The 19,552-nt window shown below is 37.5% G+C and overlaps 1 protein-coding gene across 36 annotated transcripts in view; it reads right to left on the bottom strand.

The window, feature by feature from the left end:
• si:ch211-285f17.1 overlaps positions 1 to 19,552 on the bottom strand; it is a 293,770-nt gene that overhangs the window by 134,077 nt on the left and 140,141 nt on the right. For 31 of the 36 annotated variants that reach the window (XM_073941510.1, XM_073941529.1, XM_073941539.1 and 28 more), the window contains exon 2: positions 2,282 to 2,574. In XM_073941510.1, the coding sequence (XP_073797611.1) occupies positions 2,282 to 2,574 (293 nt within the window). Of the gene's footprint in view, positions 1 to 2,281; positions 2,575 to 6,118; positions 6,381 to 19,552 lie in introns of those variants that run through there. The other 5 variants (XM_073941511.1, XM_073941540.1, XM_073941514.1 and 2 more) reach the window with 1 other exon arrangement.

Here is a 19,552-nt window from a genome sequence, read left to right as displayed (position 1 = left end):
TAATTAAAAATCCAAATTGTGTCCTCAAATTGTTGAGGACAGTTAAATGTGTTGGCCAGTTTGGTTTTTTGTCTATAAATGACTATATATATATGTCTATGTACATGTCTATAAATGTTTTTTTTTTTTACTTAAAAACTTTCCTATGACGTAATAAATGTGTATTTTAAACTTAGTCTTTAAAGTTTTAATTTTTCTTTATTGCTAATTTTTAGGAAACATTTTTAGAACATCAAAAAGTGTGGTTATGATTACATCTGACTAGCTAATCCAGCAAAATACTCCACTAAAATGCAGTATTTAAATCTCATAGGTAAATAGAAACTGAGGCGTAGAACTGCCAAAAGGTCCACTTTTTGAGAAAAAAAGAACCACCTTTTCACCAGGCTGGCTACGGGACTGTGGCACCATCTTGTAACTGAATAATAACAATAATAGGTGATGTAGGCTGTTTGTAAACAATTTTTCTTTCTGCAGGCATTGTATATTTTTATATCTGTTGTGTTTTGTAGCAGTCATAGCTCATCTATAAGAACAGGTAAGGGAGAATATTCATTCATATCACAGACCCATAGACCTATATAAAGTGAATCAATAACAAATTTTGAATGTATTTAGCATTCTGCAGAATGTTTTCGAGACTATTTTAAGCTGTAAGTCAGCAGGATACATTAAAATCACACGCATAGTTAGGGAAGGCAAATAAAATGATACTTAGTGGGGCAGACAGTGCCTGAGACCTCCCAAGCTCAACAGTGGCCTACAGTTTTGCAATGTAAATCTGTACCGCAAGCAGTGCGCTCTAATTGAGCACCATCAGGGCAGATGTGAGACTGCCCTGCTGATATTCACGCTACCTTACTTAAACCTTTCTCCAAAACAAGAGTTTTGAGTTTGAGTTTTCTTTGAGTTGCCTCTTTTCAGACTCACATCGAATAGAGTTTGCCAAATACAGCAGGTAGATTCAGCATTGGTCATCCGTGAAAAAGAGCAAACTAATTAGTTGTGCAGTTATGAATAAGAGCACAATAACAGAAACTGAAGTGACAAAAATAAGCAAGTGACACTGGTCAAGAAGAACACAAAGACGCAATAATTACAGTGAAAATGGTATAGCTTTGTTTACAGTTAGTATGTGTACATCAGTAGTTTTGGCAACCCATTGATACGTACCCCTATATACATTTCTGGAGATTGCAAAAGACATCCCGGCAGGTACCTTTTTTGGCAGTTTTTGTTTTCGCACATCCTCTAGAGGCCGCTGTGTAAGCTTTTTCAGATACCAAATTTCTCTCGCGAGTGTCGCACGCTCCTGTTGTTTTCGTAAAAATCCACCAGAGGCCGCTGTGGACTGACTGACTAACTGACTGACAGACCAATATCCCCACCTACCCCCTTCCCTAAAGCCAACCAATAGTGTTTTCAAAAGCACCGATTGACGTGATTACTCCCTTTTCTAAACCTAGCCGACAGTGTTTTCAAAAGCAAACTGAAAAAAAACCCTTAAGGCTGCCAGATTTTTACCACGTTTTCGGATCTTTCCACGTTCTCACCCTGTTATTTACTTGTTTATTTTATTTTTTGCCTTTTATCTTTGTTTAACCTTCTTTCTGGGTACGTTCTTCACTGAATTTAAACCCCGTTGTCGTGGTGAACTCCTATCTGTGTCTCTGGTTTGCCTACATACATGGTAAGCTACTGGGCAAACTGGTAACAGCAGAAACGCTGTCTACACGGATTTAAGCGATCAGCTTAAACAGAAGCCAACAGCAATGTCATAGTTCCCTGTAACATTCATTTGGTAGACAAAAATGCAGCCATACTCTGGCTATGTAATTCATACTCTCCAGAAATGTATACATGGGTATGTTTTCACAATGAGCCTGTGTTGAGTTATGGTTTTCCCTCTGTAGAATGAAAATACAGACTACTGCCAATTGCAGGTGTGGAAAGACACAAAACATATGCTATTTTATAGTCAGCTATTCTCTGTTTGGTGTGTTCATGCAGAGCTTTTTGGTCGGGACCAGACACAGCCCAACGCAAATCGATAACACAACTCGGTATGTCCTGTGAGTCAAGGATCAGAAGGAAGTATTGCATAGCTGACTATAAAATGACAAACAAGAGATACTTCACTCTTGTAAAGAGATTTAGGGCTGTCGTTTAACAATGTTTATAATGCTCATCATTCTTATTTCCTTATGTACATTCATTTCTGGAGCATTCGGACTTCTGGAGCCAGCAATGGCAAACAAACAATGTTAGCGCATGTCTTCACCTGTTCTCTGAGTCTCTCCTGATGGCCCATTATGGCAGAGGCGTGGTGCGGATACTTCTGCTTCAGATGTTCCAGAAAAGCCTCTCGTTTTTTATCCATATCCGAGGGCTGCATGGCCAGGATCTCCCGTGAGCTGCGCGCTCCACCCACAGTGTGTCTGCGTGGAACCCCTGCGCGGCTGGATTTGGCCTCACAGCGGTTACCAGAGCTGTTAGCAGAGACAACCTGCTGTTTACGGGTCAGGTGTTCGCTGTCTTCACTGGAAGTCACCTTTAGATTACCCTTCAGAGGCTCTATGGAAAAGAAAAAAATACAAAAAGTGTGAATATGTTTTATTTTCATTCACTGACCTCATTTGAATGTTGTTATGTAAATACAGACATTTACCGACACACACACACTATATATATATATATGAACTCTAAAGATGTCCGATGGATGACTCTCGTATAGAGTGCTGTCAGGACAAGTGTGATTTATTAAATAAAGCTGTCAGGTTGATTATCCTCAAGCTAAAGTTTCCCAAAGCCAAAAGCAGCAAACGTGTCCTAACAAAGCTAACTGTGCACAGCATGCTAGCACAGTGTAGAGTGTTTACTCGTATCAAATGTGGCACGCACACCCACAAGACATGCACATAATATCACTTGAAATGTTTGAGATGTAGATATAGTTTCATTGAGATGATTATAATTGAATGCTAAAGTAACACAAGCACATTCTGTCATATTTAGTTAGCGCTTTGCAGATGCTAATAGCACTGCAGACAAAGCTTCTATGAGGCAATCCAAGGTTAACAGTAATGCTGTGGTACACAGCAGAGAACAGAGGAAGTTTTTCTTTTGTAGGTAACAAGCTAGTCAATTAATAAATAACCATGCTATCGGCTAATCTTCAACATATGTTTACCATTAAAGGAACTATAAGTAAAAAATATTGCAGTTTTATTGTCAATACACAAGCAGCATGTAAAAACTTTTTTAAAAATGAGACTGTTTAGATGGATGTTTATCATACACGGTAGTATATTCATGTAAAGGAATGTTTTTGGCGGGAAAATCAACGTGCCACATGCTGTATAGAGTCTCTCACTGTTAATTTACACATAAAAATGTACAAAATAATGCTGAAAGAGCTATTCTATACTATAACTTTAATATGACCCCCCCCCCCCAAATACACACACACACACACCTTTTGAACATGTAAACCTTTTGATTTTTACAATTTTACAATACATACAAACATATTAATATACATTGAGCATTCCTCAAACAAGATCATGGTTTCCGCTACATTCATTCTTCCATGGTGGGGCGCCACGCCAAAAGTCATCCCGCCACGGCTACATTACAGCTTCTCATTCAAAACATTAGATTTTTTTTAATAGCGGGTAATAATCGCACCAAAACGTATTAAAAGGTAAGTGAATTAGAACAGCGCAAACTTTTCTGTGACTGTAGTAGTGCTGTGCGTCATTTGTTTAACCCTTTAAGGTTACGTGCTGACCGGCTGACTGACAGGTGCATGATGCATGAGGCTAGCAAACACGATGTATAGCCGTTTCACTTTACTTCAGGATGCATTAATATCCCTCTGTAGGTCTATTAGAGACATTCATAAATATTCCTAGCAAATCTAATAAATGCTGGAGACATAAACACACTAAATCGCACTTCAGCAACATTTATTTGAGAGCGCACAAGAAGGTCTGCACGCTCTTGAAGCGGCTTATATTTGAGCGGGCGTGCAAGAAGTTTTAGTGCACAAGCAGAGGAAATCGGCACGCAAGCTAAGAGATCCGCATACTGTAGGCTATTATATAAATGCGATCTCGACTTCTAATAATGCGCTCACAACATTTGTCATTGACATAACGCCACAGGTAGTGGTAGATCTGTGTAAAAAAAAAGGCCTGCCGCCACAGCTGGAAAAAATCCTAGAGGAAACACTAAAGGTACATTAGAAACCCCCATATTGAACACACACATTTTAAAGTAGTTTGACTGTACTTAGAAAGCCTATTTGGCTAATATGTAGCTACATAATAACATTTGGGGTGACAGCATGTGCAGTTTATGTTGTAGAACAAGATATTCAAGTATTGTCAAGCCATGACCACAAAAGAATGAAAAGGTTGCTAACATGTTGCCAATAAACAGGGCTTTTGAATTGAAGCACATTTAGGGATGCTGTTTTATACAAAATGTTACAGACAGTGGCGCCCGAAAAAAATTTTCTTAGGGGTGGCAGAGTAAGGCCACACTGAATCTTGGGGCGACAAACAAAAAAATATTGAATTGTGTATATATTGTGAATAATGAGTAATGTTATTTTTGGTTCTGGTAAATTAAATAATTAAGTTTTAATTAATTTCATTAATTACTCTTGAAATGTTGTAATTTTTTCCTTAAAATAATTCAGCAAGTACACTTGCAAAACAAATAAAAAAAAACAATATTTAGCTAAAAAAAACACCTTTCAGGTAAGTTATTTTTCACATACTTTTATTGTACAACATACAGTTTATTCCATGTCTAAAATTAATGAAGATTAATGAATTAATTAATAAAACAAATGAACAAAAGGCATTACTACATACACACACTTACTATACAGACCCTAATACTTTCATTTATCCATGCTCCTTTTTAAGCCATAATATAATAATACATATTCTTCTATTGATGTACCTTTTTGCAAAATACACCAACAAAATCATTGAGATTTTTGGCCCTTTTAAGTCAACCAGCAAAATAATGGAGTTGCTGAATAAACTCGAATCTGAAAAGTTGATTTAAAAATGCATCTATTTATTTATTTTTTTTGCATTTGTGATTTTCAAACAGATAAAACTAAACTTTTTCATTTCCAAAATAATAATTTCTTAATAAAAAGTGTGCAATCTCAGTGAATCAGTTACATCAGTGGCGGTGATCAATCCACAATAATTTAGTGGTGCATTTTATATATTAATGAATTTATTTATTGAAATATTGTAAATTTAGGTAAGTGCATTTAAATCAATAACAGTACCAACTAAATCTTATTGGGGTGGCCACAGGGGTGGCCAGAGTTTACACAAGGGTGGCCGTGGCCATCCCTTGGGGAGCCCCTGGTTACAGACAGTTTTGTGAAAGATAGGATTGAGCTTGCAGCACTATCCCATTTTTTCTGTTATGTATAAACAGTGACTGACTGTTGCGCAACTCTAACAGAATTTAAATTAAATCAATGCTGTAATGTGATTGGTTATATCAAGGCACTGGGCATCCAAGTTACACCATTACGCCTCCTCCAGACCCTGGTATCATTCAATAATAAGACCATTTCCTGACAAGGTGCAGAGGCGAAAGTGCTGTGTCAGCAAAACTACTGTTGGGAATGGCCTGCCTCTCTGATGTATTGCCCTCTTTTATGAAGCTGGCACACTAATATTTGTACCTAACATGGACATTTTTCATAATAATGGGCACTTACAACTGATTTTGAGATATGGCCTCGGGAGATTCACTGTTTTCGCCATATTTGAGAAACAGCAGGCTAGCATTCGCCTTGACTCATTGCTCTTGTTGTGTATAAAAGCCCATCAAATGGTGGATAAATCAAAGTGTAAGAGTGTAAGGCTGAGAAATCCTGAAACCCATCCTCCTCCCATGTACGCCTAGTGTCACAGGACAGCAAGCTATCAGGTCTATTTTTAACTGCTAAGCTATACACACACACACTTGTACACACAAGTGTAAGTCAACAAGAAAATCAAGAAATCCCGTTTCATTGAGCAAACATTCATCCCTTTGCTATATCACATCTACATCAGCTTCATGGAGCCCTTACCTTCCCCAGGCAAGTCTGTCCTGTTCATGTCTCCATGTTCTGCCATGGTCTCCAATACAATGACCCTATAGACACAGGATTTGAGAGTATGTCCGAAGAGCAGCTGTTGGCCAGATTCCAAAGTCTCTCATAAGAGTGAAAGACGGCTTGGCAGTTTACTTTAATGGAGTCCAGATTACTCTCAACCCTCTCATGATCAACACTAGAAACTTGTCAATTGAAAACAACCCGCTGCATGCTGAGTGTGCGGGAGTTTGTGTATGTGTGTGTCCTCATTCCCAGACCTAAAAAGGTGACGGTGACGTTAACGTTCCCATGTAAAGCTTAGCGAGGGGCCCTTGCCAACAGGTGCTAGAAGCAGACTTCCTCTCTCCTTCTTTTTTCATAAGCTGTTTTTTTCGTAATTGTTTTTCTAACATGTATCGGCGTCTTGCACAAATGAGGTACAAAATATTAGCTTTTTTCCTGTAGCTTTTAAGATTTTAAATGTTATTTTATATATATTTTTTTGTCTAGCAAATGTGAATTTACTTTTGTGTAATAAATAAACTCAGAAACTGACAGAAAAAAGTCTTGTGGGACAGTCAAAGTTAACTGAAATTAGTATGTGTGGTTTATTTGTCATATGTCTGTGGAACTGAAAATCAAAATGATTTGTACTTCTTATTTAAACTGCTTATTTAAAATGAGCTTAAGCAACACAATTCTGGAGATTTCTTTTGGGAAACTTATTTTATTATGTTTAGTTTATTTAAATTTGTCAGGGTTATGGAGTTAACTTGTTAACAAAGGTTTAATGGTGGAACCAATTCTCATTTTGTCTCCTTAACCAATCACCTACTCCCTAAAACTTAAGGCAGACAAGCCCTCTAGCACTGTTTTTCTCGTTCTTTCAAACCCGCCCTCTATTTCCTCACTTCCCATTTACAATCCTATAACCCTCTCTTCACTCCTAGGTTGAACTGGGGGGTCCAATCACTCTACCAAAATATTACAGAGACGGTACCCCCACTCTGAGTCTCTGGGCATCATCGTAGGATGCCTGATCAACCTACCTACCTGTTCACTGTTTATCGTCTTACTTCCCTTCCCCTTCATCCCACTGTTATCTTACTATCCCTTTCATAGAATAACGTCTAAGCTCAATGTGTGGCATGGTCTTTGTCGGTAAAAACGGGATAAAAAAATATGTTGGGATACCATGAGTGAATTGTGTGGATCCCTGAGTTTTTTAAAAGTATATTATAGAATCAGCAAGCAAACAGCAAAATGTAAATTGAAGTATTTTTATTTTTATTTTGTTTAGTAAAAAATAAGATAATTTTATGTCATCTATAGCAGTGATTCCCAAAGTGGGGTTGCAAAATAATGAGGAGGGGGTTCCAAAAATCTTTCATATGTTATTAAACTACAAGAATTACCGGTAACACTTTATTTTGATGGTTCCTTTTGCAGATTTTGTTGACTAAAATTTGCATTGCAAGTGCATGTCAATTACCTCTCATGTCAACTACCTGCTTAATATCTGTTGATACTGCTCCTTCAATAGACATTTAACTGACTATAAGAAACTCTGCAAATATATGTCAACACAAAAACCCTAACCCCAACCATATCCCAACCAAACAGTCTACTTATAATCTATTGAAAATAAGTTGGCATCTAGATGTAATGTAGCTTAAATTTAACAAAACACGTTAAAGGGACCAACAAAAGGGTGAGATTAAACAAGATAATTAGTTAAAATAGTGAGCGATTGGTTCATATTTTACATTTCTGTCCTTTTAGGTCATTTTTTGATCATCGATTGGTCTCACGCAGTCAAGTGATGCGATTTCTCAGGTTAGTGTTTACCAAGCTTGAACTTTGCAACCCATCGAACAGCGAAACTTATTGAATGAGCTTGCGTTGCAATGTCTGACACATTCGTATACATATGAATGGAAGTCTATGGGGAGAAAAGTCCAGTGTGACCACAGCTTCACACTGAAGCAACAGCAAAAAGCGTATTCAACTTAGTCTTAAAGCCTTCTTTGATGGTTATTTTGGCATTTTATTATGGCAAAATAGGACAAATGAGCTTAAGTATGGGACAAATTCTGGACTTTTGTCAGTGAGGAGTGGGTCTTTCTAACCCCCCCTGACTACAGGCCTAAGTATATTATGTCTTTGGTTGTGTGTACAGTGTATAGAAAATCTCAATGCAGTACACTAAGGCATCAGTATATTTTTTTTTAGCCATATGCCACACAAAATGATGCATCTAAACTTTTTTTGTTGGTATTTTTGCATTTATTATGATGGGGCATGTATAAAGTTGAAGAAAGGGGAATGGTATTGCGAAAGGTGTGGATGCCCACCACGCAGTATCAATTAGACTATTTGAATGTTTTAGCATGGCCAGTTGTTAGCTATTTTTAGCAAAATCAAACTAGTTCTTTTAAAATGATTTACAGAGGAATGAATTTCCTAAGAGGGAACAGATTCCAGCTTTTGAAACTAATTCTTAATTCCCAAACCCTTGCTTGTAGTCAAGCAATGAGTACCTTTTAGAATCAACTACCAGTCTTACATTGTACCTAAGAATGATTTTTTTTTTGTGAGGGATTTAAAATGTCTAAAATAACTGCTTATATTATATGTCCAGTACTTGAATTTGTCAGTTGTATTGCGTTAAAACATAATGTAATGCATCATTGTAACCTATTCTTGGAAAGCTTCCTGTTGTTCCCTATAAAAGTCACTCCTGTTTGTAGAAGCTTTCTTTTCTGACATGGTGTGTCTAACGTGAAGTGACTGTACGGGAATTGTAATCCTTTAACAGCTGAAAGAGGGCGACTGCTCCACAGATTGTCCACAAGTAGATTATTCATTGAAGTGTATTTTAAAATGTTTCAAATATCTTCTATAAACCTGTTCAAGCTTGTCATTACATTAACGAAGCATGCAATATTTATGTCTGCGTTCAAACGCATACAGTGCGTAACTCATAGTTCAGTCAGCTCAGACAGACTAATGCATAACACTTGGGAAGGAAAGGGTCCACACTTGTATGTCTTGTGTTGTTTTTTGCTAACTAAACACAACTCCTCATGTCAGGTTTGATGCCATGAATCATTTAAGACATGTGCTATCTGGTTTGGTGTTGTCCTATTAAGCTAAAGCACAAAAGGGTGGAAAATGTCTACTTTGTTATAGTCAACTATCGTCAAGTGGTTTAAAAATTTTAACTGTAAGTTAAACTATAAATGACTAACAGAATTAAACGTTTCCTGTCACATTTTGTATTATTTGACATAATAATGTATATATAGTAGTTTACTGTAAATTATACATTTGTTGTTTATCTTTCCAGATTATTCATTTTCTATATTCATTTTCTTGTCGGCTTAGTCCCTTTATTAATCCGGGGTTGCCAGAGCGCCAACTTATCCAGCAAGTTTTTACGCAGCAGATGCCCTTCCAGCCGCAACCCATCTCTGGGAAACATCCACACACACATTCACACACACTATGGACAATTTAGCCAACCCAATTCACCTGTACCGCATGTCTTTGGACTGTGGGGGAAACCGGAGCATCCGGAGGAAACCCATGCGAAGGCAGGGAGAACATGCAAACTCCATACAGAAACGCCAACTGAGCCGAGGTTCGAACCAGCAAACTTCTTGCTGTGAGGCGACAGCAGTACCTACTGCACCACTGCCTCGCCCATCTTTCCAGATTAAGAAAAACTAATTGGAAAATGCTTGAAAAGTACCCAGAATAATAGAATGACTTATATGTATATGAGGTTTTAGCATGTGAGACATTGTTAGCAGTCGTATAAAGTACTAGAGACCCAGACTTAAGTAAAAGTACAAGTACAAAAAGTACAAGTCAAAAAGTGACTTGAGTAGACTCTTTAAGCACCATACTTATGTGGAAGTACTAAAGTATTAATATTTTTTGTACTTAAGTATTGCAAGTTATTAAAAAAAACAGTCAAAAGACTTCATATTTATTTGTTTATTTTAAATATCTTTTTGGGGGGCACGTGATTAAGCAGAATGAAATGAAACATAGTTTATATGAACTAGGATAACGTGGTTCTCTCACGCTTGAACCACAGATCTGACAAATTATAACAGCTTTAACACACACACCTTTCAAAGTTGTGTGTCACAAAAACATTCCGTGATCCACTCAAAACGCTATTGAAACCAATTTTCAGATTGCAAATTACTGGTTGTAAATGCTGTAAATGAAAGTTCTAAACATTCCACCGGAAGACGCTGGTCGCTATGGCAGCCTCCATGCAGCAGCCAAGAAAAAGGTCTACAATTGCAATGAGTAGGGGTGTGATTTTCCACTGGTCTTACGGTTCCCGCTCGCTTTTTGAGAGCTGACAGGCGAGGTCTTACACCCCTATGATTGGTTATTGTTTTCACCTGCTCAACAGAAAGGGCTGCGATTGGCTTTAGAAATGAAAGTGATGTTCACCCATGGGTAATGAGAAAAGCCACGGTTACAGTTTATATCCGCATAATACGTGGTTATCACAGGTAATCTATAAAAGACACAGTGGAGAAAACTTGCACCTCAGGCACGCTCGTGTCAGGATCCACAAGTATCGCTTTAACAGCCGAGAGAAGAGGAAAAGTTACCACAAAAACAGGCCAGTGGGTCAAAGAGAGAGAGAGAGAGAGAGAGATGAAGTTTTACAGCATTTCTCTGTAGTAGTGAAATAGCAGCTTGTGTTGCTATGCCGCCTTCATTGTAGTAAGAACGTTATTTACTAACTGAAGTAAAGTTGTTGATTTAAAAACTTCCAGTGCATCCCTTGTGGCAAATCACAATGTTAACCAAACTCTTCAGGTCCTTCCAATTCAATCCAAAAAATGTCAAACCATTAACAATTTAACAATCATTTAGCTATTACAAGCCAAAATAACCAGCAACTGACTCAGAAGACCATGAGAAAACATGATACCGTCCAAAAATCCACAAAATTCCTTCATATTGTCCCAATGCAAATCGATTAGGTTAACTTAACAAATTTTTGTGGATTTAACATAAAAAAGTAAGTTGTACCCCAAAAATAAACACAAATTGTGAAAACGTACCCCCGTATACATTTCTGGAGAGTGTGAATCATGTAACCAGAGCTACGTATGGCTGCATTTCGTCTTTAAAACGAACGCCGATGGCTTCAATTTCTTTTCACACTACACTCTCCGAAATAAAGGTACAAGGGCTGTCACTGGGGCAGTACCTTTTCAAATTGTACATATTTGTACCTGAAGAGTCCATATTGGTACCTCAAAGGTGCATTTGGGTACTGATATGTACCTTTGAGGTACCACTAAAGACTCTTTAGGTACAAATATGTACCTTTTGAAAAGGTACTGCCCCAGTGACAGCCCTTGTACCTTTATTTCGGAGAGTTTACCAGCTGACCGCTTAACTCTATGTGGACAGCTTTTCTACTGTTACCAGTTTGCCCAGTGGCGCGCCACATATGAAACATATCAATATTGTATCAATAATGAGCCTGGGTTAAAAAAAACTCAAGAAGTGTGTTGGTTCAGCTCATTTTAAATAAGTATTGAAAAAACAGAAATGCCTACAAAACACACTGTAAAAAATGTTTAGTGCCTTAAATTATTTTGTTGAATCAAATAAACATATACTTACATCAAACAAACTGACTTAATCTATTAAGTTAAATTTTGCATAACTTAAAAAATGTAGCTGAAACCTGATTAACTCATTAAAATAAGTTAAAGCATCCTAAAAATACTTGTTCCCTTGACTTTCTGACATTAGATATTTTTAGTGCACCAGTAAAATTCAGAAGTTCAGATGTCGATTAAGCTCTTCCACATGACACATATAGCCCACTGCTTACATTCCTCACAACCACAAGCCCTAACAGCACAAATCTCATCTCCCAAAACCACACAATCCTCCTCACACTGAACAATGCTGGGGAAGTATAACCACAACCAACCCTCTTTACCCTGTGAAAACACTTTCATCCTTCTTCGCCTCCTTTAACGTGCAATTTCTGGTCACAGATCACAATGGCCTGACATTCAGCTGAAAATCGAACATAGCGTGTTTCTTTAGTATGGAGATGAGTGTGTGTTTATCCCGGGGTCAGTGGTGTAAGGTTGTGCTCAGTAATGGATTTATGGAGGAATGTGTGGCTGTGTGCTCTCACTCATAAACTTTCATCTCCTCTCTCTAAAAACAATGTACATCTCTCTTCATCTCTCTCTCTCGCTCTCTGGTTGGACAGAGCTCTTTTGTGTAGTTGGCAATATTGCGTTACTGCAGACACAGACTGACTTTAGGGATGATAGTGTCATTTAATGAGATAAGCAAATCTTACAGTTTTTATAATCCTAAAAATGCCTCTCAAAACCAGTTCTTCAAAATAAAATAAAAAATAAAAAATGTAAGTTTGTAAAGTTATTAATTAACAAAAAATAAATAAAAAGTTGTCAATTACTTATTAATTTGTTTGAGTATATTGGCAACCAGTGTTGGGGAAAGTTACTTTTAAAGTAATGCATTACAATATTGAGTTAATCCCCAAAAAAGTAACTAGTTAATTAGTGTTAATTCATTATTTTTATAGAAAGTAATGCATTACGTTAGTTTTGAGTTACTTTTGCGTTACCTCGCTGAGACTTGATCTCTTTCAGAACTTTTTTTCCTTTTTAATAGAGAAGTTTTTCAATTAACATCGCACTGAATAACCAACACCTATTTACTATAAAAAACATCCATCCATCCATTCATCAATATATCTATAGTCACTCTATCTGTTTGTCCATCCATCCATCCTGAAGCAGCGCAGACGGACCCACAATTTCGTTTGGCAACGCTTGACGTTAAGCCTGGTTTATACTTCTGCGTCAAGTGACCGGCGTAACCCGCGGCGCATGCAACGCGCGTGGCTCTACATTTATACTTCTGCGCGCTGTCTCTGTTGGTCTGCATGAACACTTCCGAAACGCTAGTTAGCAGTGAAGTGTAAATTTTCCTCTGTGTCGAGTTTCTTCGCTGCTTTTTTGCGTTTCCTGAACACTTCCGGGATGTACAAGTGGCTCAAACTCGCTCATTTTGAGGCAGGAACCGGCGGACAAGCAACAACTTTAACTATGAGGTAAACACAAAACAAAACTATCCACCAGGAGCTCCTTCATGGGACTCCAAACTTGTAAACAATTGCTCGCGCCATTCGCGCGGCTCTCGGTCCAGCCCAGACTCGTCAGCGATACCAAGCCGACCAATTACAGAGCTTTGTTGCGACGTGTAGTTACATTTTTGAGAGGTGCACGTCAGCTACGTCCATGGCCATGGCGAAGGGCTATGCGTCAGCACCATAGCATACGCCGGCGTTTGACGCAGAAGTATAAATCAGCCTTTACCCATTCAAAGTGAATGGAAATCGTTGACGAAGACACCCCGTGTGAATGAGGTGTAAGAGCAGAGCTTATTAATATTCATGACCATTCCAAATACGGTCAAAACTTTTTCCAAAAGGAGGTCATAACTAAGCATATAAAAAAGTATATATTGTATCTTTTAGATTGTTTAAATCATCTTTTAAAACACAAAACTTTACACTCACTTATTTGTGAGGTGTGCATTATTGGTTTGTTTTATGTTTCTAGGTATATGAATTTATCTATTTTGAATGTTTTATTTTAAATGATTCAATTTTACTGTTACTCAACTGTTTTTATGTCTGTAAGCACTTTGAAAATTAAGTTATAAAGGTGCTATATGAAAATAAATTATTATTATTATTATTATTATTATTAAAACGTTTCTGTAGAACTGTGGATCTTATCTAAGTTATCATTCCTATTGTGGTAAATCAATGCATTCACCTTTAATGTAGCCTTATTTGCTCTATTTTAAGTACATATTCACCTTTAACACAGCAGTTTTGGATTATTGACTATCATTACATTGTATTATATATGTTGACATTATAAATGTCATCAGCCATATATCGTTGACCACTAAAGTCTGCAGTAAAAGAGAGCAGATGTTTTTCCCACTGAAAGTTTACGATCCACAGACCCTTTCACATACACACATATTTATAGGCGTCTGTAAAACAGGTGTGGAGTAAAGGTTGTGTTACAAAGTCTGTTATTGTTTGAGTTTCTGCATGTGCACTGATGAGTGAACTGATTTATTTAATAGTTTCCACTGCAAATAGAGGGCTTTGTGATGCTGTAATGGTGCCACAATGCGGCCTGGTGACATTTTTTCCCTCTCTCACAGGAAGAGTTCAGCTTTCAGCCTCCAGTATCTGTTTACAGTGGAAGTGATCTTTTGATCTGCAAGCAGAAGAGTAGAACCGGATAAGAGTGTCAGAGTTCAGTCTGCTCAACGCTTGCCTTTCGTTATCAGATTATGGTCTTATTGCTTTACTGCACTTGTAGTGCTTGTATGAGAATAAAACTAAAAATCTAGTGCTCAAAATATGCTTACATATTTAATGCTTAAAAAGTTAAAACTTTGTCCATCCATTTGTCCATACATGCATCCATCCATATATAGTCTATGTATCTGTTAATTCGTCCAAACATCCATCCATGTATCCATCCATGCATCCATCCATATATCTATAGTTGGTATATCTGTTCATTCATTCCAGCTGCAACCCAGCAATGGGAAACATCTATACACACTCATTCACACTCATTCACTACGGACAATTCAGCTTACCCAATTCACCTCTATCACACGTTTTTGGACCGTAGGGGAACCCCGAGCACCCGGAGGAAAACTCACGCGAACACGGGGAGAACATGCAAACTCCACACAGAAATGCCAACTGTCCCAGCCGAGGCTCGAACCAGCGAACTTTTTGATGTGAAGTGATTGTGCTACCCACTGCTCCACCATGATGCCATCCATCCATGCATCTACACATCCATCCATATATCTATTTGATCATATATCTAGCTCTATTTGATCGTCCTTCAATCCATCCATCCATCCCTTCATATATCTAGTCAGTCTATCTGTTTGTCCATCCACCCATACATCCAAATATCTTTAGTCATTCTATTTGTTAGTCCATCCATCCATCTATCCATCCATCCATTCATCCATCCATCCATATATCTAAAGTCATTCTATCTGTTTGTCTATCCATCCATCCATCCATCCTTCCATATATCTATAGTCACTCTAATTGTTCGTCCATCCATCTATCCATCCATGCTTCCATCAAATATCTATAGTTGCTCTACCGTTAAGTCTTTCCATCCATCCATCTATCCATCCATCCGTCCACCCACATATCTACAGTCACTCTATCTGTCCATCCTTCCATTCATCCATCCATCCATATATCTATAGCTATTCTATCTATCCATCCATCTATCCATCCCTCCATCCATCAGTCCTATATCTTTTGTCACTCTGTTTGTCCATCCATCCATCTATCCATCCATTCATCCATCCATCAATCCATAGTTACTCTATCTGTTCCTCCTTTCATCCACCCATATATCTATAGTTACTTTATCTGTTTCTCCTTCTATCCATCCGTCAATCCATATATATCTATAGTCACTCTGTTTGTCCATCCATCCATCCATCCATCCATCCATCCATCCATCCATCCATTTATCCATTCATCCATCTATAGCTACCCTATCTGTTCCTCCTTCCATCCATCCATCCATCCATCCATCCATCCATCCATCCATCCATATATCTATAGCTATTCTATCTATCCATCCATCCATCCCTCCATCCATCAGTCCTATATCTTTAGTCACTCTGTTTGTCCATCCATCCATCTATCCATCCATTCATCCATCCATCAATCCATAGTTACTCTATCTGTTCCTCCTTTCATCCACCCATATATCTATAGTTACTTTATCTGTTTCTCCTTCTATCCATCCGTCAATCCATATATACCTATAATCACTCTGTTTGTCCATCCATCCATCCATCCATCCATCCATCCATCCATCCATCCATCCATCCATCCATCCATTCATCCATCTATAGCTACCCTATCTGTTCCTCCTTCCATCCATCCATCCATCCATCCATCCATCCATCCATCCATATATCTATAGCTATTCTATCTATCCATTCATCCCTCCATCCATCAGTCCTATATCTTTAGTCACTCTGTTTGTCCATCCATCCATCTATCCATCCATTCATCCATCCATCAATCCATAGTTACTCTATCTGTTCCTCCTTTCATCCACCCATATATCTATAGTTACTTTATGTTTCTCCTTCTATCCATCCGTCAATCCATATATATCTATAGTCACTCTGTTTGTCCATCCATCCATCCATCCATCCATCCATCCATCCATCCATCCATCCATCCATCCATCCATCCATTCATCCATCTATAGCTACCCTATCTGTTCCTCCTTCCTTCCATTCATCCATCCATCCATCCATATATATCTATAATCACTCTTTATCTACAAATATACAATATTTGAGTGTTGTTTTTGAAGTGGCCATTAGAGGGAACTCTATCTGCACTAATTCATACAATCTTTTTTTCTAATAGTTTTCATTCTAAATGACAATAATGTGATTTATTGTACTGTGTTGTCGCAGGGAATTGTTACCACAAGTGTATTACGTGACAGTTTGAGTATGTAAGTTAGCGCACAGTTGGTCATGACTGACCCTTCCTCTTAATAAAGTGAATAAAGAAGCCCTCAGCTGTGTGTTTGTCTCCGTGTCAACGGTCGCCCTGCCAACAGAGGGGCTTGCAGCACCCTGACGAGATGAGATGAGGGAGCCGCCTGTGAACAGCTGCTCACACACACACAGACATAAGCACGCACACACACCAGCCCTAACTGTGAGAATTGCATCTTGATTATATTTGGCAGAATGAACTCATGGATCATTCCTCGCTCAGCTGGAGAAGAGACATCCAAAGGTGTGTGTGAATGAGATAAAGAGACAAAAAGAGAGCGAAACACAAGAAGTAAAGAAGATAAAGCAGGAATGCCCTATATGCACACAAAGGTTTTTCAGCCATTTATAAACCTTCTGTAAAAGGTTGAAGAAAATATTTTCAATTATAAGGTTCGTTTTATGGCATAGATAATGTAATTTAATAAAAAAATATAGTCAGTTAGAAAGACTAAGAAACAGCATACACTTGTATGATAACAATCACCTCAGGTACTGAATATGCTTTATTCAGTGTTAAATGCTACAAATGTTAGTTTGGCATAAGCTCACTCACTCCTTCTAGCTAAAATAACCCCTCTAACACCTCAGTTGAACAGACTGTTAACAATGTATCTACTCAATTTGGGAAATTTCTTTTTGACAAAATGAGTAAAAATATTTTGCACATTTTTTTTTCAGAGTACACACATTGTGTGTGGGGGAAAAGAGACAAGGCAATGACACAAGCTGCAGAGTGTAAGAACAGAGGTTATTAATATTCATGACCCTTCCAAATATGGTCAAAACTGAACTTTTCATAGGGGTTATAAATAAGCATTTAAAACCATTTTTGAAGAATTGTTGAACTTATCTAAGGTAAAATGTTGAAGTGACTATTTTCAATTTCATAAGGTTCGTTTTATGGCTTGGATAATGTAATTTAATAAAATATAGTCAGTTAGAAAGACTAAGAAACAGCCTACACTTGTATGATAACAATCACCTCAGGTACTGGATATGCTTTATTCAGTGTTAAATGCTACAAATGTTAGTTTGGCATAAGCTCACTCACTCCTTCTAGCTAAAATAACCCCTCTAACACTTCAGTTGAACAGACTGTTAACAATGTATCTACTCAATTTGGGAAATTTCTTTTTGACAAAATGAGTAAAAATATTTTGCACATTTTTTTTTCAGAGTACACACATTGTGTGTGGGGGAAAAAGAGACAAGGCACTGACACAAGCTGCAGAGTGTAAGAACAGAGGTTATTAATATTCATGACCATTCCAAATATGGTCAAAACTGAACTTTTCATAGGGGTTATAAATAAGCACATAAAACCATTTCTGTAGAATTGTGGAACTTATCTATAGTAAAATGTTGAAGTGACTATTTTCAATTTCATAAGGTTCCTTTTATGGCTTGGATAATGTAATTTAATAAAATATAGTCAGTTAGAAAGACTAAGAAACAGCCTACACTTGTATGATAACAATCACCTCAGGTACTGGATATGCTTTATTCAGTGTTAAATGCTACAAATGTTAGTTTGGCATAAGCTCACTCACTCCTTCTAGCTAAAATAACCCCTCTAACACCTCAGTTGAACAGACTGTTAACAATGTATCTTCTCAATTTGGGAAATTTCTTTTTGACAACATGAGTATGAATATTTTGCACATTTTTATTTCAGAGTACATCACACATTGTGTGTGGGGGAAAAAGAGACAAGGCACTGACACAAGCTGCAGAGTGTAAGAACAGAGGTTATTAATGTTCAAGACCATTCCAAATATGGTCAAAACTGAACTTTTCATAGGGGTTATAAATAAGCATTTAAAACCATTTTTGTAGAATTGTGGAACTTATCTAAGGTAAAATGTTGAAGCGACTATTTTCAATTTCATAAGGTTCCTTTTATGGCTTGGATAAAGTAATTTAATAAAATATAGTCAGTTAGAAAGACTAAGAAACAGTTTCAACTTCTCACGGCTGAACAGCAGCATACACTTCTATGATAACAATCAGCTCAGGTACTGAATATGCTTTATTTATGTGAAATGCTACAATGTGAGCTTGGTATAAGCTCACTCACTCCTTCTAGCTAAAATAAAACTCTTTAACACTTTAGTTGAACAGATTGTAAACAATGTATCTACTCAATTTGTTAAAAAATAAATAATAAAGAAATATATATATATATATATATATATATATATATATATATATATATATATATATATACAAAGCACTGACACAAGCTGCAGAGTGTAAGAACAAAGCTTATTAATATTCATGACCATTCCAAATATGGTCATAACAGAACTTTTCATAGGAGTTGTACATTCATTCATTTTCTTTTTGGCTTAGTCCCTTTATTAGTCTGGAGTCGCCACAGCGGAATGAACCACCAACTTATCCAGCGTGTGTTTTAACGCAATTGATGCCCTTTCAGCTGCAACCCATCTCTGGGAAACATCCATACACACTCATTCACACTCATACACTACGGACAATTTAGCCTACCCAATACACCTTTACCGCATGTCTTTAGACTGTGGGGGAAACCGGACAATCTGGAGGAAACCCACGCAAATGTAGGGAGAACATGCAAACTCCACACAGAAATGCCAACTGAGCCGAGGCTCGAACCAGCGACCTTCTTGCTGTGAGGCGACAGCACTACCCACTGCGCTACTGCATCGCCCTCATAGGGGTTATAAATAAGCATATAAAACCATTTCT

The sequence above is a fragment of the Danio rerio genome, chromosome 24, assembly GCF_049306965.1.
Source record: "Danio rerio strain Tuebingen ecotype United States chromosome 24, GRCz12tu, whole genome shotgun sequence".
Classification (NCBI taxonomy): Eukaryota; Metazoa; Chordata; class Actinopteri; order Cypriniformes; family Danionidae; genus Danio; species Danio rerio.
The sequence above is the reverse complement of the archived record's forward strand: the minus strand, read 5'-3'. Positions and strand labels throughout refer to the sequence as shown.